At 46.4% G+C, this 27,360-nt stretch overlaps 1 protein-coding gene and 1 long non-coding RNA gene across 2 annotated transcripts; one reads left to right on the forward strand and one right to left on the reverse strand.

Moving 5' to 3' along the window:
- Nucleotides 1–32: 32 nt before the first annotated feature.
- On the forward strand, nt 33–26,485 carry LOC144314333 (uncharacterized). The gene is made up of 3 exons (XR_013380133.1): nt 33–258; nt 3,906–3,992; nt 26,264–26,485. It is a non-coding gene; the product is annotated as an uncharacterized LOC144314333 (long non-coding RNA).
- LOC144313274 (uncharacterized) lies at nt 15,699–21,432 on the reverse strand. The gene is made up of 4 exons (XM_077896419.1): nt 21,403–21,432; nt 17,058–17,546; nt 16,747–16,812; nt 15,699–15,938 (listed from the first exon to the last, which is right to left on the reverse strand). Exons 1-4 carry the CDS (start codon nt 21,430–21,432, stop codon nt 15,798–15,800), a joined length of 726 nt encoding a protein of 241 aa, XP_077752545.1. The 3' UTR covers nt 15,699–15,797.
- Nucleotides 26,486–27,360: the final 875 nt, after the last annotated feature.

Raw genomic sequence — 27,360 nt, forward strand, 5'->3', positions numbered from 1 at the left:
CCCCCGGGCGCCCCGGGCCACGGCGCACGAGGGAGGGCCGGGTGCAGACGGCGGCCGCCGCGGGCCCAGCCCCCTGCCCCCCTTCGTCTGCGTGCACACCTGGCGCCCCCCTGACCTGTGCTTGAACTCTAGTTGGCTGGGGACGGGGTGGAAAGCTGGGGTGGGGGCGGGGGACGGGTTTCGGGGACCCTGCTCGGACAGAAAGATCCGTTGGAAGTGCACGCAGATTACCAAAACCTCAGTGCCTGGCAAGGCTTGGTAAGTGACACGCAGTGAGCCCGGGGGACGGTTACGGACGTGTGGATCCGGTGTACACGGAGTGCTTTCTTACGCGACAGAGACCGTAGCAAGCACGGCATCAGCAGACTCTCAGTCATTCCCCTAACGAGTGTTGAAATGGTGTCACTTAGGCCAAGTCCCCAAAGCGGGCTCAATACCTAACCTAACTGCAGTTTCAGCCTCTCCCAGAAATGTGAGCCCTAAGGGTCAATCAGGAATATTCTGGTCAGCGCTCACGCTCACCAGGCCATCTATCCCGGGGTCCTTTCTAGTTCCCCAGGGAAGTAATCCACCTAATGAGAACCCCCCCCCCCCCCCCCCGCCCTTCTACCTCAGGGACTAAAACAATCTTTTCCTTTCCTTTGCTCAAAACATTCTTGCCCCACTCTCTTTCCTATAAAAACTTTCCATTTTGTACAGAGTTGCCTCAGAGTTCCCCTCCACTTGCAAGATGAAATGCTGCCCGATTAATGAATCCTTAACAAAGCCAATTGGATCTTCAGATGGACTCAGTGGAATTTTGTTTTTAAACACAACCCTGGGGGCACCTGGGTGGCTCAGTGGTTGAGTCCGCCTTTGTCTTAGGTGGTGATCTCGGGTCTTGGGATCACGTCCTGTCTAGGCATAGGACTCCCAAGGCAGGGGGAGAGGAGGCCTGCTTCTCCCTCTGCCTGTGTCTCTGCCTCTCTCTCTCTCTGTGTGTGTGTGTATCTCATGAATAAATAAATAAATAAATAAATAAATAAATAAATAAATAAATAATCTTTTAAAAAAGATTATTCATGAGAGACAAAGAGAAAGAGAGGCAGAGACACAGGCAGAGGGAGAAGCAGGCTCCATGCAGGGAGCCCTTTGTGGGACTCAATCCCGGGTCTCCAGGATCACGCCCTGGGCCAAAGGCAGCACTAAACCACTGAGCCACCCAGGCTGCACATAAATAAATAATCTTAAAAAAATAAACACAACCCTGTGAGGTAAGGACTATCCCTTAGTCTTATTTTAAAGAGGAAGAAATGGAGGCCCAGAGAAATAAGTTGCTTGCCCAACGTCACAGAGCTAGTGCATAGCAGAGCCCAGTGATTCAAATCAGTCTCCAGCAGATGCTAAGGGAAGATCATCTTAGGGTAGATATCACCAATAGGAAAGAGTAAAGATCAAGAAACTACAAGCCTGGTGCTCAGGAAACTCAAGAGTTAAAGGGGTGGCCCCACAGGTGCATAGGGAAAGGTCACACAGGGTGATGGCTAGGATGGAGGTTGCATTCAGGGGCAGAGGGAGCAGAGGGGAGGAAAGTCAGTCCAGGCTGGCAGAGGGCTGGTCCATCGAGGTAAGGAAGGTGAAAAGGTCTTTGCCAGGCAGAGGAGTGGGGAGGAGTTGTGTTCCAGCCTGCAGAAGAAGTAGCCAGTTAGAAAGTTGGCATCACCATGGGACATTTGGAAGGGAAAACCCCACAAGAACTTTCTTCCCTGGTGTAGCTGAGGAGAAGAATGGAAGTAGCGTCCAAATTCCAATCCGAGGAATCCTGCTTCCCTGCTCATGTGTGTCTGGCTGATGGGTAACGTATCTTAGATCATCATCCTCAGAATGCCCAGAGTGTGTCATCAGAGGAGTCAGCAACCTCTGGTTACTGGAAGCTTCCTGGCAGCTGAGGGAATGCCGGTTGCTGCAGCAGGGAGTTTAGTGAGGAGGCGGGCAAGGACAGGCTGTTCTTGTAGCATTTACTGTAAGGTCCTGTGGACTTGTCTTCATAGCTCAGCTCAAACGTCACTTCCTCGGAACCGTCCTGAATCCCATGCTCAGTCAGGATACCAGTAAACATCCTGTCCTTTTCCTTCCTGGCACTTTCCATGTCTGTAATATGTCGGAACTTGGTGATTCTTGGATTGATGTCTGTCCCTCCCCATTCCAGCCTGCCGCTGAAAACAAGAACGGTCATTGCTCCCAAAATGTGGCTCTGGCCCTGGGCACAGGGCCAAATCTGCAGTGGGTACTAATAAGTATCTGTCAGATGAATTAATGGGGGTAATCCCCTTAATGTCCCCTCCCTCCCTAGCCCCCACCATACATTAAGGCCGATTACAAAATGAAAGTAAAAAAAACTCCTTTTTGCTGCCCTGGGACTGGTGTGCTCACTCCAATAAAAACACCAAGCAGGGCCGGAGAGTGGAGCCATCACGGGGACTAACTTCCTTTTTTTAAAAGATTTATTTATTCATGAGAGACACACAGAGAGAGGAAGAGACACAGACAGAGGGAGAACCAGGCTCCCTGCAGGGAGCCCGATGTGGGACAATCCCAGGACCCTGGGATCACGACCTGAGCCGAAGGCAGACACTCAACCACTGAGCCACCCAGGTGCCAAGGGAGACTAAATTCTAATGTCACTGCCACTCACTTGCTGAGTGACCTGGGGGCAGTTGCGTGCCAGGACTCCTCTGAGCCTCAGTTTACTTATCCTGTCAAATGATCCAATTGTACTAGAACTTGAGGGTCACATGCAAACTCTCTCTGATTTTATTTTATTTTTAAAGATTTTATTTATTTATTCATGAGAAACAGAGAGAGGCAGAGACATGGGCAGAGGGAGAAGCAGGCTCCATGCAGGGAGCCTGATGTGGGACTCGATCCCAGATCGCCAGGATCACACCCTGGGCTGAAGGCCGTGGTAAACAGCTGAGCCACCCAGGCTGCCCTCTCTCTGATTTTAGAGCCAGGGTCTCAGAAGTCTCACTGTGTCTGACAGCCCTGTGGACTAGAGCACTGACGGTCTGCTCTTGGGGCAGTGGACAGATTTTGTTGTTATTATTTACATATACATACATATTATATACAAAAGTCCTGGCTTCTAATCAGGTGGTCACTGGTGTCCTCAGGGGAAACAATCCAAATCTATGAAGAGACAATAGGGCTTGTTTTTGCCCCAAAAGTCTTGAATCTAGCCTTGGGTTTGGGCTGTCCATGTTAGTGAAATTTGCTTCCAGGCCTTAGCTGTCTGCCTTGAGTCATTCTGATTCATTGAGGGGAGGGATGACCAATCAGCAAAGGGGGACCTGGCCCTAATCTTGCTCATGCCCCTGAAAGCCTCACTGGGCTGGGGAGAGAGCTGGAGAGGAAGGAGGTCCAATGTCTGTATCCCTGGCATGGTAGAGGGTGAGGGAGATGAAGCCAAGCAGCATTAAATGAGGAAAAATAACCCTGCGATAATCTGATGGGAATCATTAGTGTGAGGCAATGATGTGGCCCTAGCTTGCATTAATAGAAGTATGCCATCTAGAATGAAGGAGGTGAATTTTCACTCCCCTTTTAACCATAGAGGTGGATGTTTATAGTTCTGCTGCCCAGCCGTCCACTTATCCTTCCCCTGTGGCAGTACCCTTAGTTCTCCTTTGTAGAATCTCCCCTCCCCACTCTTGGTCCATATGGTTTAGTTCTCCACCATCCAGGATGGGATCCCAGGCCATTCCGCCTCCCTGGCCATGGGGATGGGCTCTGATTTGTTCACCTAGCCACAAACCAAAGAAAATCACTGAAACTTGCTGGGAATGCTGGGAAAATGAAATTCCTTTTCCATCTACACTTGAACCTGGGAGGAGTGAAGCTGAGTTTCTAAAGCCTTTTGTCTCCAGGAGAAGAGCCTGAAAACAAAGCCATGACAAAGGAAATGGAGACTAACCTCACTGGAGCACCTGGACCCAGCCATCCCTGAAGCCACTGTGAGTCAATTGTTTCCCTTTTTGTGAAATCATTATGGATGAAGTCCTAACTGGCAGTGTTGGCCAGACCATCCTGAGGCTTGTGTTTGCTGTCAGGCTTCAGCTGTCCAGGAGATGGTTGATCACATGGTCCTAAGACTCAAAAGCCATCTCGTGAATGACAGTTGAGAGAGAGAGGTAGACAGGTTCATTCTGGAAGAAAAGTTACCTTCAGATATTTGGACAGTGGTTGCTCTGATTATCTACAGCTGTGTGACAGATGACCCAAAATTTAGTAGCTCAAACACTACCATTTTATTGTCTCTGGCTTGGGGGGGTCAGGAATTCCAACAGGGTTCGTTTGGGTAATTCTTTTGTTCCCTGCATCATTGACTAAGGCCACTTGGTGGCATTCAGATGGTGAATGGGCTGGTCTGGAAGAACTAAGACAGCTTCACTCACATATCTGGCACCTGGCAGGAGAGGCTGGAGGGCTGAACTCACCGGGAGGTATTGACCAGAGCTATTGACCGGAACTCCCACATGTGACATCTTCAGCACAATAGCCTCAGGGCAGTTAGGCTCCTTCCATTCATCTCAGTGATCCAAAGGCATGGGGACCAAGAGGCAGGCATGGTAGCTGCATGTCTCAAATCCTGGGCCCCGAAACCAGCACATGACAGTTTCACCACATTCTGCTTGTCAAGCAGTCACAGATCCTGCTGCCCAGATTCAAGGGTTAAGGATGAAGGCCTCATGTATTGCCGGGAGGAATGAGTGGCTTTGCAGGCATCTCTAATCTGCCAGAGAGTTGTGGAGAATAATATACGTAATGTAATATAGAATAATATATGTGTATGTATAATATTATTAACATTAATATATATTATGTATAATAGTATATATCCAATTGTATATATATACACACTTGAAGATAGATAGATAGATAGATAGATATAGATTTTTTTTTTGAGAGAGAGAGAGAAAGAGAGAGTGAGAGCACATGAGCAGGGAGTAGAGGGAGAGGGAGACAGAGAATCTTAATTTAAGTAGGCTCTACACTCAGTGCGGAACCCAACTTGGGGCTATCTCATGCCCCTGAGATCATGACCTGAGACAAAATTAAGAGTTGGACGCTTAACCAACTGAGCCGCCCAGGTGCCCCATGGGGAATAATACTGAGCACCTGTTATGCACCAGGCATGATGCTGAGAACATCCAGAGTTTATCTCACTTAGACCTCAGCATAGCTCATCGAAATCTAAGTGAGATAAACTTTTATAGATGAGAACCTAGAGTTTTATGGCCTGCTCAGGGTCACAGCTATAAACAGCAGCACTCGGATTTGAACACAGGACTTTCTGACTCCACACTTATGTGTGTATGCCATGCTGAAAAGAAAACAATAGGCTTGTCCTCTGTGGTCCCAAGGGCAGACCCTGGGCAAGGATGGGGCTGCATAGATAAAGGTTCTGCTCCAGATGGGAAAGGCCTTTTTTTTTTTTTTTTTTTTAAAGATTTTATTTATTTATTCATGAGGGACACACAGAGAGAGGCAGAGACACAGACAGAGGGAGAAGCAGGTTCCATGCAGGGAGCCCGATGTGGGACTTGATCCCCGGACTCCAGGATCAGGCCCTGGGCCGAAGGCAGGCGCCCAACTGCTGAGCCACCCAGGCATCCCGAGAAAGGCCTTCCTTGCAATTAGAGCTGGCCATGACTGAAAAGGACCAGATTGGCAGATAGTTTCCTGTCACCATAGCAATAGAAACAGAGGCTGGTGATTCTAGCAGGAGATAGGGGGATGGAAAGAAGTTAGGTCCCTCTTCCCAGGGATCCTAGAATTCCACAGTCCCTGTCACAGGTGTCATTCATGTGATCTTAGATCTTCCTTCTCTTTTTACTGACCCTGCCTTCCTTTCGGAGGTATCTTAGTTATCTAATACTGTAAAACAAATTTAGCAGCTACGATAGCACACGTTAATGTCGTAGTTTCCGTGGGTCAGGAATGCAGGCAAGGTTCAGCTAAGCACTCAGTCTCAGGTTCTCTCATGGACAGTAAGTGGGGTGTCAGGCAGGGCCACAGTCAACATAAGAGTGAACTGGGACAGGATTGGCTTCCAAGCTCCCTCATGGGGTTGTTGGCAGGATTTAGGTCCCTGGGGGCTACTGTGCTGAGGCCTTGGCTCCTCACAATCTGTTGGCCAGAGGTCTCCCTTGGCTCCTGGCCACATGGGCCTCCCCCAGAACATCACACAACAGGACAGTGAGCAAGCAAGACAGAGTGCCAATAGCAAAGTGTGGTCAGACGGAAATCACGGTCATTTTAACATAGAGTGACATCCAGTGGCTTTTGTAGTGTTGTATTTGTGAGAAGAAGTTTCTAGGTCCCAGCCACACTCAAGGGGAGGGGACACACAGGGGCATGAGAAGTAGCATGTGGCATCACAGAGGCCATCTTAAAGTCTGGCTACCCTGGGAGGCGAAGGCAGTGGAGTGCTTTCTGCCCTTTATGCAGATTCTTTTCTTTGCCTAAAATGCTCTCTCCACCCCTGTCCCCTTCATTTGTTGGGTCTCAGCTTAAAGGTCACTTCCTCAGAAAAGCCTTCCCAGAACCCAAAATATCGGAGTCTCTCGGTCATCTGCAAAACGTCTGCTCTCTCTGTGGCATGTATTACAATGACAGGTAGTAGTTGTAAAGCTGCTGACGGTTACATACTCCAGATCCTGAGCCAGGTGCTCAGGACTTTATGTGTGTGAACTCACTTGATTCTTCTGACCCTTCCCCCACATGTGGATGACTGTTATCATCCACATTTTACAGGGGGAGAAACCAAGGCTCAGAGAGGCTGAGTGACATTGCTGAAAGCCACTTGCTAGTAAAGGGCCCAACCAGGCCATCTTTCTCCAGAGCCTGTGCACTTAGGCCCTCTGCCACGCAGACTGTCAGCAGCTAGTGTGGTGTGTGACTTTTTTTTTTTTTTTTTTTTTTTAATCTTTGACTCCCAGCTAGGCTGTGGGCTGTCTGCTGTGCTCACTGAGCTAGCTCTGGCACCTGGCACAGTGCCCAGCTCCTGGTGGGTGCTTAATAATGCAGAGGAATGGAGAAAATTGAGTCTTTCCAGAAGCCAATAAGGAGACTCCTTAAAGGGCAAGACCTGCGTTGTGGAGAGAGTCAGCTTTGAAAGCTTGCATTCAGGGAGAAGCTAAACACTCTCTGGCATCACTCCCTTCTTACTAATCTGGCCTCCACTTCCCTTTTCTCTCCCCTGGCACTTCTACCCCAGTATCAGGGCATCCCACCCCCTCCTCCAAACACATGTGACACTCTGCACTCCACGTGTTTCCTCCCTCCTACCATCCCAAAAACCTGTTTCACAAGCCTTCTCTAAGGAGTCTTCCTTCATCTCCCAACACAGTGGAGTCTCTCCCTTCTGAAAGCCACCAGAGTTTTTGCTTGTACCCCCTCACCCTCCCTGGGCCTCAGCCTCCTAAACTCTAAAATGAGGAAAGCCTGGGTGCCGTGGTCTGTTTCTTCCAGCTTCTAAAGCATCCAAAATTAATAAGGGCACATGATGAAATAAGCACTGGGTGTTATATAAGACTGATGCATCACTGACTTCTACCTCTGAAACTAATCATACATTTATGTTAATTAATCAAATTTAAATTTTAAAAAAATGAGGCGTCCAGGATTCCACTCCGGATTCTTGCAATGGCTTTACCCTCCCCACTGGTCTGTAAGTTCCTTGAAGGGCTGAGACCATTTCTTTTCATCTCTCCTCAGAGAGCACAGTGATTTTTAGGCATTCATAAGTATTTTTGTGAGGAAATGGTTAGTAGGGGCTGGGTTGGGATGGCAGCTCACTGGAGATGTGTTTCTTCTGTGTCTGCTCAAAATCCCACGGAAAGAGAGAAAAGATCATTCATTAAAAGGCTGAATAATGGAAAACTGAAGAATTCCACCAGAAGGCATCATGCTCTCTGATTCCAAACTATATTACAAAGCTGTAGTAATCAAAACAGTATGATATTGGCATAAAACCAGTCAAATAGATGAATGGAAGGGAATAGAAAGTCCAGAAATAAGCCCACATATATATGGTCAATTAATTTATAGCAAAGGAGCCAAGAATATACAACAGGGAAAGGGCAGTCTCTCCAATAAATGTGTTGGGAAAATTAGACAGTCACATGCAAAAGAATGAATCTAGACCACTATCTCACACCATACACAAAAAAATAACTCAAACTGGATTAAAGATTTGAATATAAGGCTTGAAACCATAAGACTCCTAGAAAGAGCATGGGCAAAAAGCTCCTTGACATCGGCCTTATTGATGATTTTTTATTTGACACCAAAAGCAAAGGCAATAAGAGCAAAAATAAACAAATAGGACTCCATTAAACTAAAAAAAGCTTTTGCACAGCAAAATGGAAAGGCAACCTACTAAATGGAAAAAAATGTCTGCAAATCATTTATCTGATAAGGGGTTAATATTCAAAATATATACAACTCATATAACCCAATAGCTAAGATCCAAACAATCAGACTAAAGAATGGTCAGAGGACACATTTCTCCAAAGAAGACATAGAGATGGCCAACAGGTACATGGAAAAATGCTCACCATCCCATAATCATCAGGAAAATGCAAATCAAAACCACAATGAGGTATCACCTTACACCTGTTAGAATGGCTATTATCAAAAAAGAAAAATAATGAGAGTTGGTGAGGATGTGGAGAAAAGGGAACCCTGGTTCATTGTTGGTGGGAATGTAAACTGGTACAGCCACTGTGGAAAACAGTATGGAGGGTCCACAAAAACTCAGAAATAAAACTACCATATAATCCAGCAATTCCACTTCTGGGTATTTATGAGAGGAAAATGAAAACACTAAATCGAGAAGATGCACCCTCATGTTCATTGCATTATTTACAGTAGCCAAAAAGTGGAAACAATCCAAATGTCCACTGTTGGGTGAACGTATAAACAAAGTGTGGTATACAATTACGATGGAAAAGTTATTCAGCCTTAAAAAGGGATGAAATTCTGACAAATGTTACAACATGAATGAACTTTAAAGATATTATGCTAAATGAAATAAGACATGAAAGGACAAATAAATATTATATGAATCCACTTACTTGAGACACCTAGAGTAGTGAAATTCATAGAATAGAATGGTGGTTTTCAGAAGCTAGAGAGAGATAAGAAAGGGGAGTTCTTGTTTAATGGGAACAGCGTTTAGTTTGGGAAGATGGAAAAGTTCTGGAGATGGATGGTGATAATGGTTGTACAACTATGTGAATGTATCCAAGGCTATACACTTAAAAATTGTTAAAATGGTAAATTTTATGTTAGATATATCTTACCACCGTAAGACATTTTATAGTGGGCAAAATATTTAAATTGACATGCCAGCAAAGAAGATACACAAATGGCTATTAAGCACACGAAAAGATGCTGAACATCTTTGTATTTGTATTAGAGAAACACAAATTGAGACCGCAATGAGATACCACTTTACACCTATTAGGAATAGTAGGGTGAAAAATTCAGACATCTAAGAGGGCTGGTGAGGATGTGGAAAATGTGTAACCTCTGCACACTGCTAGCGGAAATGTAAAATGGTACAGCCACTTTGGGAAGTAATTTGGCAATTTCTCCAAAAAGTAAACACAGAGCTACCACAAGACCCAGCAATTACACCCCTAAATATCTAACCAAGAGAAATAAAAACGTATGTCCACATGTCTACACAAAGACTCCTGCACAAATGTTCACAGCCATCTCTGAATATAGCTATTATTTGAAGTAGCCAAAAAATACAAACAACTCAAATGTTCATCAACTGATGAATGGATAAATACACTCTGGTATATCCATACACTGAAACACCTATTCAGCAAAATAAATAAATAAGTAAAAGAATAAATAAACAAACAAATAAAATGAATTTCTAGGCAGGCAATACATGGCATGAATCTCAAAGACATTATGCTAAGTGAAAAATAAAAAGAATACATATGATTCCATTCATATGAAATATCTATAAAAGGCAAACTCATAGAGACAAAAGGGAGGTGATTGTTTGCCTAGGGTTGGTGGTGGGAGCAGGAGTAAACTACAAATAGATACAGTAGAACTTCTGGATGGTGAAAATATTTTAAAGCTGTATTGTGGTGGTGATGGCACAACTCTAAAAACTTGTTAATGTAATTGAATTATACACTTACAATCAGTGAATTTTATGTAAACTACATCTTGAAAAAGGTGTTAAAAAACAAAATTGAATTTCATCAGAAGTCCTAAACCTTTGAGAACTTCCTGAAAAAGAAAAAACAGATCAAAGACAAAGGATCAATGTCCAACATATATAAAATAGCTTCTACAAATCAATGAGAACATAACAGACAAATGAAGTGAAGAAAGGACAAAGGACATAAATCAGTAGTTCTCAGAAAATGGCAACTAGTAGCCAAGGAACCATTGGAAGAATGCTCAACCTTACTGTTCAAATTACTGTGTAATTTAAAATATAAGATGTCATTTTTTCATCCATTAGGTTGACAAAAAAATTCAAGGTTAATACCCGGGGTGGATGAAGGAATGGAGCACTGAACACTCTCAGACACTGCTGGTGGAATGCAAACTAGAACAGACCCAGTAGAGGACTTTTGGCAAGGTCTATTAAAAGAGCTGTTTCTTGTACTCCAATAATTTGACATAATCAGCTACAAGTCAGAGAAACTCACTGACACAATGTACATAAGAAGGAGGGACAGTCTACATATTGGAAAAAAGTGGAATTCACCTAAATATCCATCCATTAGTCTGTAAGAAAATTTTAAAATGAACTTTTATGTCATCATTCCATGATATACTCTATAGCAGTTATTAGCTATCTATGTCCTAACATAAAATATCCTATGTCCTAATGTCCTAACGTAAAATATCTCCAAGGCAGATTGTTGAGTGAAAAAAAAGGTAAGTTGTGGTATTCACTTGTATATATAAAAATTAGCCAAACAGAAATGAATGCAGTCTTTTTGTAAAAGGTTAATATGAGTAAAGCAAAAGATCCCCTTGATTGGGAAAATCCCACTCTATATAGACATAGATATAGATATGTGAAGTTTTAAAAAAGATTTTATTAATTTATTTGAGAGAGAGAGCATGCACATGAGAAAGCGAGAGAGCAAGAGTGAGAGAGCATGAGCTGAGGGTCAGGGGCAGAGGAGAAAGGAGAGAGAGAAAAGCAGACTCCCTTTTGAGGAGAAAGCGCAATGTGGGACTCGATCCCAGGACCCTGGGATCATGACCTGAGTCAAAGGCAGACAGATACTCAACCGACTGAGCCACCCCTGTGCCCCTATATGTGAAGTTTTAATTTTCCTTTTTTATGCAATTAGCAGTGTACCATATGTACTGTTTTACATGTTTGGTTCTGGGTTTTCTTAATTGTTTTATTGTTTGTTTGTTTTTACTTAATGATAGGTTATGGTGGTCTTTCCATAGTCCAGAACCTTACACCATCCTTTTTATTAGATATTTGTTATGACCAATTTTATACTTCCCTACTAAAGGATATTTAGCTTGTTTTGAGGCTTCTGTAATATGATGATGGTACAGTGAACTTCCTGGGTTGAAGATATACACGTTTTAAGTTTGACTAGCTACTGTTAAAATGCCCTCCACAGTGGCTGTACCAATTTACACTCCCTCCAGCAGAGGGTGAGGGTTCAGAACCATTCCCCTACCACTATTGTTGTAGTATTAACAAATAAAAAAGGGGGTTAAAATAATATTAACTTCACTATTAATAAAAAAATAAGTCTTTCACCCTTTTGCCAAACCGGTGGGCAAAACATTTAATTTGCATTTCCTTGATAAAATGAGATTGAATATTATTTCATTTGTTCTTTGGCCTTTCATTTTCCCATAAATTGCTTATTTATATCCTTGGAAAGTTTTAGACCATGTTCTCCATTTCTTATTAATTTGTATTAACTATTACATATTGTACATGTTAGTTTTCTCTCTTTCTGTCTCTCCTACACACACACACACACACACACACACACACTCACACACACTGTATTCGACAGTTCAGGTTGCCATGACAAAATATCATGGGTGGTTTAAACGACAGACATCTACTTTCTTGCAGTTATGGAGGCTGGGAATCCCAGATGAGGATGAAGCTAGGGTTCATTTCCCAAGAGAGCCTTCTTCCTGGTTTGTAGGCAGCCACTGTCTTGAAAGAGAACTCTGGTGTCTCACCTGAGGACACTAATCCTATTCCTGCCATATCAAGGCCCCATCCCTATGATCTTGTTCAACCTTAATTACCTCCTCACTGGCCTTTTCTCCAAATATAGTCACATAGTGGGTTCAGGCTTCAGCATATGAATTTGAGGGGGATAGTATTCAGTCCATAGTGCACATATATAGCAACTGTCTTATATTGCCATCTAGCTTTGTTTATTTTATTTTATTTTTAAAAAGATTTTATTTATTTATTCATGAGAGACACACAGAGGGAGAAAGAGAAGCAGAGATACAGGCAGAAGGAGAAGTTGGCTCCACGCAGGGAGCCCGATGCAGGACTCGATCCTGGAACTCCAGGATCACGCCCAGGGCCGAAGGCAGGTGCTAAACCGCTGAGCCACCCAGGGATCCCTGTTTATTTTATTTTTAATTGTGGTAAAATGTACAGAACATAAAAATTGACCATCTTAAACATTTTTATTTTTAAAAGTTTATTTATATTTTTAGTGATCTCTCCACCCAATGTGGGGCTTGAACTCACCACCCTGAGATCAAGAGTGACATGCTTTCAGACTGAGCCAGCCAGGCGCCCCTCTTACCCATTTTGAAGTGTACAGTTCAGTAATGTTAAGTACATTTAGATCATCATGCCACCAATCTCCAGAGTTCTTTTCATCTTGCAGAAATGAAGCTCTGTACCCTCTAAAACAACTTCCCATTCCTCCCTCCACATCCCCTGGTAAACACCATTCTACTTTCTATGTATTTGGTTACTCTAGGTGTCTCATATAATTGGAATCATACAGTTTTGTCTCTTTAAAAAAAATTTCCTCTAGTATTTTTTAAAAGTATTTTTTATTTATTTGAGGGAAAGAGCTTGAGTGGAGGGAGGAACAGAGTGACAGGGCAAGCAGACTCCAAGAACTGAGCAGGGCTCAAGGCGGTGCTTGATCTCACGACCCCTGAGATCATGACCCTGAGTCAGACACTTAACTGACTGAGCCACAAGGCAACCCAAGTGTTGCTTTTTTTTGTGACTGGCTTACAACTTCACGTTGTAGCACAGATCAGAATTTCCTTTCAGTGGATGAATATCTCACTGTATGTATTTACCACATTTTGTTTACCCATTCATCTGTCAATGGATATCTACATTGCTTCCACCTTTTGGCTATCATGAATAATACTGCTATGAATATGGGTTTACAGATATCTCTTTGAGGCCCTGCTTTCAATACTTTTGGGTCTATACCCAAAGGTAGAATTGGTGGGTTATATGGGAATTCTATCTTTCATTTTTTGAAGAGCTGCCATACTGTTTCCATAGTGGCTGCACCATTGTACATTTCTACCAGGAGTGCACAAGGATTCCAGTTTCTCCACATCCTTGCCAACACTTGTTATTTTGGTTTTTTTGATGATGCTCATCTGCTATGGTCTGAGTGTTTGTGTTTCTTGGGGCCTTTGGAAGATGCTTGGGTCCTGAGGTGGAGCTCTCATGAATGGGACTAGTGCTCTTATAAAGGAGACCCCACAGAGCTCCCTAGTCCCTTCTGCCAAGTGAGGATGCAATGAGAAGTGTTTGACCCAGAGAGGGCCTTCACTCGGCCATGTTGGCACACTGATCTTAGACTTCTCAGGTCCAGAATTTTAAGAAATAAATTTCTGTTGTTTATGTGGTACTCAAGTCTGTAATATTTTGTTATAGTAGCTCCAACAGACAAAAACATCATCCTAATGAGTATGAGATGAGTCAGGTTTGTTTTGATACATTTTGTAACACAAGGCAAGCCAGACCCAAGAAAACAAGCATGGTGAAGTTTAAGGGCTGATCTTAGTCAGTTAGCCTGGGTTCTGACTCTATCACATTCTAGCTCTATGGAAGGTGGAAGCAGTGGGATCCTGAGATCATGACCTTGAGATCATGACCTGAACCTATTTCTTTTCTCCTTTTTTTTTCTTCTTCTTCTTTTTTGGCCTGTTATAATTTCACTGATCCTGTTCCCTCCTGCCCATAAGAGTCTTTTATTTTGTGCTGTTCCTTGGAATTCCTTTCTATCTGCCAGACTGGAGACTACTGGAGATTTGGATTATTTTTTGCTCAAATAAACACATATGTCTCAGTTTATCTTTTAACAGACCTCATGTAGATGACCCTCAGCTCTACTGCCCCATCTGTAAAATGGGCATAATAATCACACCATTCCTTTAGAGTTTAAGGATCAAGTAAGATAATGTACTTAAGGGGACTTAGCACAAGGTAATCTCGAATGTATCAGTCTTTTACATCTTATTTCAAAGAATCATCTCCACCCCAGAGTAATCAACATCGTATTTTCCCCTTCTAATTCTTTATCGTTTTGATTTTACTCCTAGGTGTTTTAAGTCATTTGAAAAATACTCTTTACATGATATGCAAAAGGATAGCCAATTGTTCCAATACTTCTCACTGACTAATATATCCTTTTGCCACTGACTTGATCATCCCTTACTCCCAGCTACACCGGGAGTGTCTGTTTTTGGACCCTCCTCTCTGTCCAGTAGATCTATTCCTGAGCTGACACTCCTTCCTAGAGTTTTAGAACAAGTAATGCTAGCAGTTAGAGCAAACCCTTTTTGTTGTTCCTTTTCAAAACGAGTTTGGCTTTTCTTGTGCTCTGTTTTTCTAAACTCAGCCTACGAGGACTTAAAGATAAATCCTGGTGGACTTTTGAAGGTACTGGACTGAAAAACTAACTTGGGGAAAGTGGATGTGTTTACAGCATTGTATCCTCTTGCTGGGAAACTTTTGTCTCCCGGAATTCTGTTTCTCCCTTCCCAGCCAACCCAGGTAGATCTGAGTGTTCTCTTTCACCAAGGACTGGATCACAATGGCAGTGGATAAAAGCTCTTATTACCCTACTTGCCCTTGAAGAAAAAGGGGCTGGAGACAAACTGCCAAATGAGATGATTTGAAAGGAGCTGAACAGTCTGTTTCGGGGAGACAGGCTATTCAGGGTAGTGACCTTGGAAACGCAGCTGACAGTTTGCCAAGACAGGCCCTGGGCCTCCTGGACTCTCTCCTCCGATGGCTCTGACAACAGGCAGCTTTGCAGGAGCAACTAGAACATTCCAGGAATCACAGGACTTTGTGACTGGGCCTGGTTTTAACTACCCCCCCGCCCCCGCCCCATCCAATCCCATTGTACAGATGAAGAATGTGAGGTTGAGAGGTGGGAGCAGAAGACAAACATATGGGTCAGGTCTCTCCTCTGTCTTCAGAATTGGGCTTGACTTAGCAGGAGGCTCAAGAGCCATCTAAAGGTGGGGGAAATGTACTCCGCCTCCAGAGCTCCATCCCAGCCCCAAATAGAACAGTGGCTGTGTCTCAGGATTTCACTCTTCAACTAGGCAGTTCCCTTAGACTCCCCCTACCTCCATCTTTCCCCTTTAAGAAGAGACCAATCCTTGGCTTATGCCATTCATAGGATTTATTGTCACTTGCCAGGGGCTGGCAGAGGAAGGGGACACACAGACAAGCCTCAGCACAGGAGAGTGCCACCCGGCACTCTTCACACCTGGTTCATAGGGAGGCGCATGTCCTCACTGGCAGCAGCTACACTTCTCGGCCTCAGCTTCTGTCCCTTCTCCGCCTTTGCACACACAATCCTTGGCGCATTTCTCACATTCTGCAGGGCAGCAGGAGCAGCAGCCTGCAGATAAAATAGGGAGCGACAAGTCTGATGGCCTCTCCCTGCATCTATCTCCATCAAAAGGGAGGGGGGAAAGGAGGGGTGCTAGGGGTCTAGTCTCTGCCCTTTTCCTAGCCTCACCCCTGGTGTGACTCAGCATCTATGGTGTATCAGCTGCATGCTGGGCTACCATGGGACAGGAGTACCCAGTAGTAGCCCACAGCCCTGTTGGTGGGTGCAGGGGAGCCCCAGGGATGGTGGGTAGTGCTGGCCCTTACGGAGAAAGCATCACAGGGTAAATGGCCTTGAAAAGGGACTTGAAGGATAAACTTGGAGGAGCAGAGATGGTACAGGTATAGGGGTTCCAAGAGATCTGTGGGAGGATCTATGGCTAGTCTTACACACCAGGGAGGAAGGAAACCTTGCTCCCAAGTCCTGCTCTCTAAGCATATTATATTGCTTTTGTGGAGACTCGGGAAGGTCAAGTTGAGGCCCTCAAAGGCCTGAGAGGGACCAAGGGACCAGAACTCCAGAGCTAGCCCCCAGCCTCGCCACTGGCTTCCGCAGGCACTCAGGTTTTGAGGTGAGAGTTTAGACCAAGCTGCCCATTAGCATCTGGAAATTTACAAAAACATCTTGCCCCAGACCTACTGGACCAATTACTGGGGGTGGGGCCTGGGGGACTGTATTTTATGGCCCCTCGGGTGGTTCTGTCCCAGTAAGAGTCAGAAGAATGTAATAGGGGACCTCTGGGTCTCTCCATCTTGGGTAGACAGATGCTGACTTCAGGGAGCAGAGGGGGCAGGGAAGGGGGGGTCCCCACACTCACTCTTCTTGCAGGAGGTGCATTTGCATCCCTCACACTTGCAGGAGCCATCGCAGGTACAGGAACCACCTAGAGGGGGGACGCCACAGGAAGGGTTAATGTGCTAAGGCTGAGGTGCAGCCAGGCCTAAAGGAGGAGACGGGGTGCCGAATCTCAGTGCCCTCTGGGATATAGCCACGTCCACCCTTCCATGAGGTTAAGAATGGCAGATATGGAGGGTCCCTTCCCCCAAATGTCCTTGGGCGGATCCGCAGGGTGTGGGATTCTTTGCAAGTGAGGGGCGCGCTGTGCGGCGGGCTGGGGCGGGGGCTCACCAGTAGGGCAAGGGCAGGTCTCAGGGTCCATGTCCAGAGGAGGCGCCGCTGGAGGAGGTGAATTGGCTGCTCCGGGCAACTGGATGCACTAGTGGCAGCAGGTGGCGAGGCTTTTATAGCCCCGGGCGCGGGCGCGCAGGCACAGCCGGCTCGCGCACGGCGCCCCCTCTCTCCATCTGGGCGCCCGGGCCGAGGCGGAGGCGCGCATTGCGGCAGCGGTCCCCGTCCTCGCCCCGCCGCGCCCCGCCGCACCCCGCCCCACCCTGCTGCCGCGAGCACCGCCGGCTGCGCGCGTGCTCCCCGACTCCCCTCCGGGGGCCGCCAGCCGCTGCGCGCGCAGGGGACGCCCTCCCCGCTCGGCCCTGAGCGCGCGGCCGTGCGCCCCGCGGGGGGCGCGTCCGCCGCCGCAGTCGTCCCCGCAGAAGGTGCGCGCTTCCCCTGTCGGAAAGCCGCGTTGCTTGTGTCCCAGCCTTCCCTGCCTCTGATCTCCTTTTATAGTAGGATTCTGGGGCGCCAGACTCATCCAAGTGGGGTGCCGAGCACCCTGCTGCTCTAGGACCCCATCCCCTCATCCTTCGTGAAATGGGGCAAGACTCATAACACCAATGAAAGGGCCTTGCAAACTGGATTTGGGAGGGGCGGGCTCGGGAAGCCTAAAGGACCGGGCTGGGGTGACAGGTGGGAGTCTTGGGGGGAGGGGGTGGTACTAGATGGCTGCATCCCAGCTTCAAAGGGAAGCAGCTCTCCTTTTAACTTTTCCTTCTGTTGAGTCCCTTGTGCCTGTGGTAGGCTGAAGAAATGACCCCCGGGACACTTGGGGGGCTCAGTGGTTGAGCATCTGCCTTCCGCTCAGGTCATGATCCCGGGTCCTGGGATCGGGTCTCCCATCGGGCTCCCCGCAGGGAGCCTGCTTCTCCCTCTACCTGTGTCTCAGCCTCTTTTTCTGTGCCTCTCATGAATAAATAAATCAAGTCTTAAAAAAAAGAAAGAAATGGCCCCCAAGAGATATTCCTGTCAAATCCCAGAACCTGTAACTATTACCTTATTGGGAAAAAAAGAGTCTTTGTGGATGTCATTAAATTAAAGGTCTTGAGATGAGATCATCCTGTATTGGGCCCTAAATGCAATGACAAATGTCCTTATAGGACACACAGAGAATAAACAGAAGAGGAGGCACTGTGACCACAGAGAGAGATGGGAGTGACATAGCCCGAAGCCACCAGAAGCTGGACCCCAAACAGTTCATATCCTTCCTTTGAGCCGCACCGTCCTGGTTCAGCAAAGGAACACACCTAATCCCCAGGAAACAGAGGAGCAAAGGGAAGCCTTAGATACCTGGCTAAGGGCTATCAAAGTAGAAGAAAGAATTGCTAATAGGTGGCATTTTGGACAATCACCTGGTGACTCCCAATGGGGAGGCCTTGCTCTGCCCACTCATGGTACAAGTGCCTTTCACATAGTTGTACTGGGTTTCACAGGGACAAGGCTTATCTAGAGACAAAGTCTTAGTTTTATTTTTTTTTAAAGATCTGATGTATTTATTTAAGAGACAGAATACAACTTGGTGGTGATGGGGGGTTGGGGGGGAGACACAGTGAGAGGGACCAGCAGACTCGCTGACTGAGAAGGGACCGGGATCCTGAGACCACAAGATCATGACTTGAGCTGAAGACAGACACATACTGAATCAACTGAGCCACTCAGGCCTTCCTGGAGACAGAGTTTTAAAAAAAAGAGAATAGGGATCCCTGGGTGGCGCAGCGGTTTGGCGCCTGCCTTTGGCCCAGGGCGCGATCCTGGAGACCCGGGATCGAATCCCACGTCGGGCTCCCGGTGCATGGAGCCTGCTTCTCCCTCTGCCTGTGTCTCTGCCCCCCCCCCCCCCGTGTGACTATCATAAATAAATAAAGAAAAAAATATTAAAAAAAAAGAGAATAATGGAAGGAAGGAAGGAAGGAAGGAAGGAAGGAAGGAAGGAAAGAAAAAAGAAAAAAAATTCCACAATCCCCACAATAAAATGTTAGAAAGGCAGAGGTCAGAGGGGAGCACCGCTGCCCTCCCCAAGAATGGAAGTTCCCCCATAAGCCCTCCCAAAGGGTTCTTATCACATCTTTCACCCTAGCTTCAATCTCTTTCAAGGAGACACCCCCTTGGGGACCTACATCCCTCCCTCTGCAGAGGTGATTCCTCGGCTGCCTCCCAAGGAAGGCAGGTCTGGTGAGCTTTCACACTTTGGTTTTGAGGACTGAGACTCTGGAGCAGAAACTGAGCACTGCTCCAAATGTCCCCCATGCAGAGCGAGCCTCTGCTCTAAATCAGAGCTGGACAAGCACTATCAGATGTTAGGTGGAAACCCTCCCTCCCCCAAAGATGAGTGACCCCAGGGGCCTCCAAATGGCCTCATCTGAGGGGGTGGAGCTAGCTGGTTCCTCCAGGCTTTGCAGGCAGGTCCCAGGTGTGTGGGTCTGTGAGTCTAAGCTTCAGTAGTGGTGAAAGAAGAGAAAAACAGAAGAGGAGAACCCAGAGTCTTGGGAGATGCTACGGTGTGATCTATGAAGGTATTTATTTATTTATTTATTTATTTATTTATTTATTTATTTATTTATAAAATATTTTATTTATTTATTCATGAGACACACACACACAGAGAGAGAGAGAGAGAGAGAGAGAGAGATACAGGCAGAGGGAGAAGCAGGCTCCATGCAGAGAGCCGATGTAGGACTCGATCCCAGGTCGCCAGAATCAGGCCCTGGACTGAAGGTGGCGCTAAACCGCTGAGCCACCTGGGCTGTCCTATGAAGGTATTTATAATGTGACATCCACGTTGGTTCTCAACATTGGCTTCATGCGGTTTCAGGTGACGGAGCTCACCAACTCTAGCATTGCAGTTTATTTCCTGTTTGTTTTCATTTTTCCTAAGGCTACTCTGGCTCCACGTCGGGGTCTGGCATTGCCTGTAGCCCTCAAGGCCTCAGTATCTAGGACTTTCCATGCCCAGTGAAGCGTGCATGCCAACACACTCAGCCAGAGCTATCCCCCTCTCTGCCCCTCGAGCCTCTTAGACTTCCTTGGGATTGAGGCATCAGAGAGGGGAGAGCCATCTCCCCGCACCTCTCCCTGTGATGGGTAATTTTATATGTGAACTTGACTGGGCTAAGACATGTAGAGACAGCTGTAAAATATTATTTCTAAGTGTGTCTATGAGGATGTTTCCAGAAGAGATTAGTATTTGTTTTTTTTTTTTAAGATTTTATTTATTTATTCATGAGAGACAGAGAAAGAGAGAGAGAGGGAGAGAGAATGAGACACAGGTAGAGGGAGAAGCAGGCTCCATGCAGGGAGCCTAACGGGGGACTCGATCCCAGGACCCCCAGGATCATGCCCTGGGCTGAAGGCAGCGCTCAACCGCTGAGCCACCCAGGGATCCCCAAGAGATTAGTCTTTGAATTGGAAGAGTGAGTGAAGAAGATTGCTCTCACCAGTGTGGAGGGGCATCATCTGATCTGCTCCGGGCACCAATAGAGCAAAAAAGCAGGGAGAAGGCGAATTTGCTCTCTGCCTAAGGGGAGACACCCACCTTCTCCTGGCCTCAGACATCGGTGTTCCTGGTTCTCAGCCTTCCAGACTCAGACTGAATTATACCTCAGCTTTCCTGGTTCTCCAGCTTTCAGAGGCCAGACTGTGGGGCTTCTTAGCTTTCATAATTGTGTGAGCACATTCCTATAATAAGAAATATATGAACATATATGTTTATACAAAAATATAGCAAGATCCATATATGTGTGGTTGTGTTCTGTACACACGCACACACACACCCCATATATACAGTGGTTCTGTTTCTTTGGAGAACCCTGACTGATGCACTTGCCACACCCAAGGGTTGCCAGGATATTTTGGGGTCTGAAAAACGCAACATCCTTCTGAAACACATTACTTGTCCCCCCATTCTTCACATGGCTGGCCCTCATCCTTCATCTCTCAGCCTCTGTGAGCTCCAAAGAACATTTCATATAGGTGTGTCCCTCCAGAGGGTCCTCCTCATGTCCACCTTTATTCCCCTCTGACTCTTCATTAATTCTCACAGCCAAAATTGTTTTGCCTATGCTCCTGCCTGTGCTACTCCTCCTCCTGGAAAATCCACAGGGCTCCTTCCTTTTCTTCTTTGCTTCTAAGTCTTTGCTCAAGTCTTGCTGCCTCCATGAAGCCCACCGTGATCACCCTACTTTAAATTGCAAACCTCACCTCAAACCACTAGGACTCCTGATCCCCAATATCTTGCTCTATCTTTTCCTTTTTTGTGTGTGTGACATTTAACACCTTCTGACAAACTAAATAATTGACTTACTTGTAAGCTCATGTGCAGTCTGTCTTCCATGCTAGAATGTAAGCACCATGAGCCTATGAGGGATCATTGTTTTGTTCACTGTGAACAACATGAACAACATGTCTGAAGTGCCTAGAACAGTGTCCCATACATGAGAGACATTCAGAACACATTTATTAAATGAATAAATAAATAAATGGCTCTCAAGTTAAGTTGGCTGGGTTCACAGTCTGTCCCTGTCATTTATTAGTGATGTGTTAAGTTACTAGCAAGCTGCTTAATATTTCTGGGCCTTAGGTCACTCAAGGGTTCCCATTTATTATTCCTTTTTTTTTTAAAGATTTTATTTATTTATTTATTTATTTATTTATTTATTTATTTATTTATTTATTTATTTTCATGAGAGACACACACACACAGAGGCAGAGACACAGGCAGAGGGAGAAGCAGGCTCCCTGTAGGGAGCCTGATGTGGGACTTGATCCCAGGACCCCGGGATCATGCCCTGAGCTGAAGGCAGATGCTCAACCACTGAGCCATGCAGGCATCCCCCCTTTTATTACTCCTAATTGAGAATAATAGTAATTTCTACCTCATAGGTTTGCCAGAGGCTCAAATTGGATGACACTTGCAAAGCGTTCAGAGCAAGGGCCTAGTCTTGCTGGCTTTTCCCATTGAGACTGGGGGTGTCAGGTGAGGATGCTACAGGGAGCCTGGGATCCCTATAACTCCTGCTTGATACCCGGCTCAATTGTCCACCCCAGCTCTGTGCTTCCTGAATTACAACTGCCTCCAACTGACACAGGACTCCAGGTGTCAGCTTGGATCAGCTGAGTCATGGCCATCAGTTCTCACTCTGGGCCCTGTACCCAAACCCAGTGCTTCCTGGGAGAAAGGAATTCACAGAGACTTTTTTTTTTTCCAATTGGATGGGGGTCAGGAGGCAGGACCAGGTAGGCCGAGGGATGGGGATCACTCAGGGTCCCACCAACTAATGGAGAGAAAATCCCCAGATGATCTCAGAAAAAAGCAAGGAGTCTGGCAAGCCCCAGCCCTGGCTGAAATTGGTCCAGTGCAGCACTGGACTGTTGCAATGCCCTCAAAGGGTCTCCTAATTTACTATCCTGGGGCTGAACATTGACCGAGAGTTTAGGAGCCTGGGTAAATGGTGGCATCCTGAAAGAATTTGCAAATGTGCTTATCTGCAAGTAGAGTCATTTCTTGAACAGATCTGGGGTCATAGAGAGGGTAGGGAGTCAGGGTAAGGATGGGGAAGGAGCCTCAGCCTGCCATAGAACAACTTAGCTAGAAATGTAATAATCTTCTATCTCCATGGTAACCTCCTGTTTATGGCAAATGATTCAGTTTCTCCTCTACAGTAGTGACACAAGACCTCCTTTTAAAATAAACTTAAGTATAATAATAGACCAGGTGATATGTGATTATGCCTAAAATCACATAGGTGGTTCTAGAAGGACAGGGAAATATTGCCCTACACTGGGCTGATCCCCTGAGTGCTTGTGTCCAACTGGCTGCTGGTTCTGTCTCCCCTGCCCTCTGCATCCTTCCTAGCCAGGCGTTGGCACCTTTTGCATGGGTTCCAAAGGCCACGGGAAGTTTCTGTCCTTCTCTCTGATCACTGGTGGGACGGGAAGCCTTGGAGGAGGAGGCAGGGAAGGGCAGCCTCCGTGCTTCCAGGTTTCAGAAAGTGGCCAGTTTGACCCCAGCAACCTCACCAATACCTTGGTTCCTGGGGTTTACTCCTAGCTCTAAGGACTATAATGCAGAGTTTTCCCCCAGGGGCTCCTCAGTAGAATAGGAACAGACGTGGCCTACCATCCTCTCTAGGTGAGGGGCCTAGGGAGGGGCAGGCCTCAGGCTGAGCTGATTTGGACTTCGGTGGGTTGGAGTTCAACCACCTGCAGTTCTCGCGCGTGGTGGGGGCAGGGGCTCCATGGCTCGAGGGGAAAGGGTTATGACAAGGGAAGGGTCCCTTTTAGCTGGGGGACCAGGAGAAACCCCTCAGAGCTCCCGCCCTGCAGGAGATACTCTGGGTGTCTGCTGGGCTTCCACAGACTGGCTTTGGTGTCAGACAGACCTGATTTTGAATCTCACCAGTTTCTCTCAGCTATTCACTGGGGATAATCATACTCCTTACCTCTCTGGTTATGGTGGACATTCGGGAGCTTCTTCACGCAGATTGCTTAACCACTCCCAGGTGCTCGACACACAGTGCTTCAATGCCACCTCCTTCAGAAGTCTTCACTCCTGCCTGCAGCCAGACGTAACCATCCTTTTTGGGACCTCTATGGGGTTTTGTCTAGATATTTTCTTAGCTGTATGAGAGGTGAGAGAGCAGTCCAGTAGTCTCCCTGAAACACTCTGAGATCCCTAAAGGCAGAGGCTGAGCAAGGAGGTTCTTTCCTCTCCTCTCTTCCATGCTTAGCAAAGCTCTCTGCACACCTGAGATGTCTTTGAATGTTGAGTGAATGAATCGATGTGAGAACTGAGAGTCTGACTTTGGGCTCACCCTTTTTTATGGGACCCTTGAAGGCTGAGTCATGAAGAGTCAAGTTAAACTACATATGTCTCGATGAAGTTACCCTGTGGCCCTCACCATCCTGCTTTGCGTAATGAGTAACGTGGTTGGGAATTCTCTCCTTCTCTAGCACAGATGTCTAACGAACACTGCCTTAATCCAGCCATTGTGCTGGAACGGCAGGTACAAAGGTGAGCAGGACAGTGACAATGTCTGTCTTTTCTGAGAGCCCACTATCTGGGCAAGGAGGCATTTAATAAGAAATCCATACGTATGGGTGCCTGTGTGGCTCAGTCGATTCAGTGTCTACCTTCAGCTCAGGTCACGATCCTGGGGTCCTGGAGCCCACATTGGGCTCCCTACTCAGCAGAGAGCCTGCTTCTCGCTTTCCTCCTGCTCCTCCCCACCCTAATCTTGCTGTATCTCTCTCAAAATAAATACATAAAATCTTTAAAAAAAAAGAAAAACCACACGTAGTAAACTAAGTGCTGCCAGGAAGATACATAACATGGTGGTACCTGTGCTTCCTGCATAAACCAGTCTCCTCTCTCTCCCTTCCTCATTGGGCGCCTTCCCCCACTACCCGCCCCAGCCCAGGTCTGGGGACACGCAGCATCCCTGCTCCCAGAAACAACCCCAGACCAGGTTGACCTATGTTAAGGTTCTGTCTCACATCACCTTCCTTCAGCGGCTCCTCTGCCTCCGGCAGTTTTGCCCTCAGGAGGATATCTGGCAAGGGCTGAGAGCTTGGGTTGGGTTTGGGTTGTCACAACATGGCAGCATCTACTGGGTAGAGGCCAGGCCTGCTAGCAGGCATCCTGCAATGCACAGGCCAACCTCCCCCAAAGAATGATCTGGCCTAACGTGTCAGTAGTGCCAAGCTTGTGAAACACTGTTTTACTTTATCCTATAACAACCCCAGAATGACTTTTAGCAACTCCATCATGTAGGGAAGGGAGCCAGGGGAATCAGAACCCCTGCCTTATCACCAGTTTGCGTCCTTGGACCTCTGGTTCATCCTCTGTCAGACGTGTCTAGTCATGCCCAGCCCTGCCTCCTTGACAGAAGTGTTTGGGGACTGAAATATGAGAAAGTAAATGAGAGCACTTGCCAGGGAAGGTGGATGATTGATGAGGTTGGGCACGGAGATGGAGGGAAGCCTCCATTGAGCCAATGTGTGTTGGAGTCACACGGCCTGAATGTTCCAAGATTGTTTCAGTTTTAAGTACTCTGCCTTTTCTTTCCTTGCCTCTAAAAATAAATTGTACAATTCAGGCCATCTGTATTCAGGTTAAAAAATTAAAAAAACATCTGTGTCAGGCACCTGGATGGCTCAGTGGTTGAACGTCTGCCTTTGGTTCAGGTTGTGATCCCGGGGTCCTGGGATCGAGTCCTGCATCAGGCTTCCCGCAGGGAGCCTGCTTCTCCGTCTGCCTGTGTCTCTGCCTCTCTCTCACAAATAAATAAATAAAATCTTTTTTTTTAAATCTGGGCCTAGCTCCCCTTTCCCTCTTCTTTCTTCTTTGTTGCTGAAATTTTGAAAAAGTAAAAAAGTATATGATTCTTTCAAACATAAAAACAGAAGCCTAGAATATACACTGATTTATAAATAACTTTTTTCCTTCCTTATCAGATTATGAACATTAGCCCATGAAATTAGTTTCACTCCTACAATTTTATTTTAGTAGATTCATTGCACAATTTATTGAACTGGTCCCCTCCCTTGGCACATTTTTGTCATTTCCAAATCTTCATTATTCTACCCCGTGATATGGTAAACATCTTGGTAGTTTTTGTGTGTTTTTATTCATATTTTTTTCCCTGAGGATACAACATTCCTCACCCTAGAATTTCTGGCTCAAAGGATACATTTTTTCCCCTCTCGTCAAACAGTATTTATTTTTTTAAAAATATGCTACTTCAGTAAATTTTGGAAAATCCAGAAAAATAGAAGGAAAAATAAAAATTATCTTTTATCTGCGATTTGAACACATGTTAATACCGTGGAGTATTTTCATTTCCATAGTTTGTATTGTGTGTAGCTTCTTTCTTTCTTTCTTTCTTTCTTTTTTTTTTAAAGATTTGTTTTTATTTATGATAGACATAGAGAGAGGCAGAGACACAGGCAGAGGGAGAGGCAGGCTCCACGCCGGGAGCCCGACGCGGGACTCGATCCCGGGTCTCCAGGATCGCGCCCTGGGCCAAAGGCAGGTGCTAAACCGCTGAGCCACCCAGGGATCCCCCTGGCTTCTTTTTAAAAATAAATTACTGCATATCTAATTTGTAGCCTAATATTTACTTAAGATTTTACCATAATTATTTCCTGTGTTTTTGTATTTTTAGTGGATGCATCATATCCTGTTGTGCGTGGGGCCAGAGCTTATTTGAACGACTGCAGAGACTTGAGGTCCTTTCCAATTTTTCACAATTGTAGATGCTACTGCAATGAACCTTTCTGTGTGCATGAGGCTTTTTAAATTTTCCCCTGAATTTGTAGCGAATTCTTTGGACAGCTTTCCAGAAGGAAGCTCCTGGGACAATAAGAAGGATTTCATGGTTCTTGGATCCACATTTCCAAATTATTTCGAAAGCCTAGTGTCTTATGAATCCGGGTGGCTTACACATGGTTAAGGGCTTTTACCCCTAAGACCTAACCGGCCCTTGGAGAGTTTGGGCCCGACTTACCACCCTGCAGCCTCCTCTAGGGTGCTAAGCCCTCTGGGATCTCCTGGGCCCCGGGGACAGCCCGACGGCGGCGCGGGAGCGGCCTCGCCCGGCCCCAGGCTGGGGGCTCCTCCGCACCCGCCCACCCGCCCACCTGCCTCTGGGCCTCGGGCGCCCCCTGCAGTCCGCGCGAGGACTTCCTTCCCCTTCTGGGACCTCGGCGTTTCCTCGCCTCCCCACCAAGCCTTCCTCTGGTTTCCATACAAGTTGGAGAACGTCCTGAGCAGCGCCTGTCACAGCCTCTCAGGGGTTTCCACCGTCCCCCAGGCAGCCCCAGAACACAGTCCGTGATGTGGCAGCCTCCTGACACAGCACCTCTCTGCTCCGGGCAGCTCTTCCTTGATAAACCTCTTCTTTTTCTTGACGTAAAATCTGTTTCCTTGGTGCTTTCTGGTGCTGCTCAACTTTGCCCTTCTGTAACTAGCGGCCACCTGTAACTAGTCTGCTCACTCTTAGCGTCAGCCTTTTCCCCAACTTATCCTACCCCATGGTCTTCAAGTGTCTTTCTCAACTAGTCCTGCTGAGATTGGGAAGAGATCCTTAAGTTCTCTGAGTCTGTTTTATTGAATGTAGAATGAACATAATAATCCCACCAGGAAGCCTTGCCTGGAATTTTGGATCAAGATGGTAGATGGAGCACATGCATTTACCTCTCCTTCCTCCCGAGAATCCACTGAAAGAAACTAAACAAAGACAAAGAAGGACAAGAAAAACTG

This window comes from Canis aureus, chromosome 5 (assembly GCF_053574225.1).
Source record: "Canis aureus isolate CA01 chromosome 5, VMU_Caureus_v.1.0, whole genome shotgun sequence".
Lineage (NCBI taxonomy): Eukaryota > Metazoa > Chordata > Mammalia > Carnivora > Canidae > Canis > Canis aureus.

What these genes read in the sequence shown, in the direction of transcription:
- LOC144313274 (XM_077896419.1), bottom strand. Translation starts at nt 21,432, where the DNA reads ATGGAAGACAGACTGCACATGAGCTTACAA. An exon ending in GACCTGCCCTTGCCCTACTG is followed by an intron (nt 16,813 to 17,057) that starts GTGAGCCCCCGC and finishes TCCCCCCTCTAG; the next exon opens with GTGGTTCCTGTACCTGCGAT. An exon ending in ATGCACCTCCTGCAAGAAGA is followed by an intron (nt 15,939 to 16,746) that starts GTGAGTGTGGGG and finishes TTTTATCTGCAG; the next exon opens with GCTGCTGCTCCTGCTGCCCT.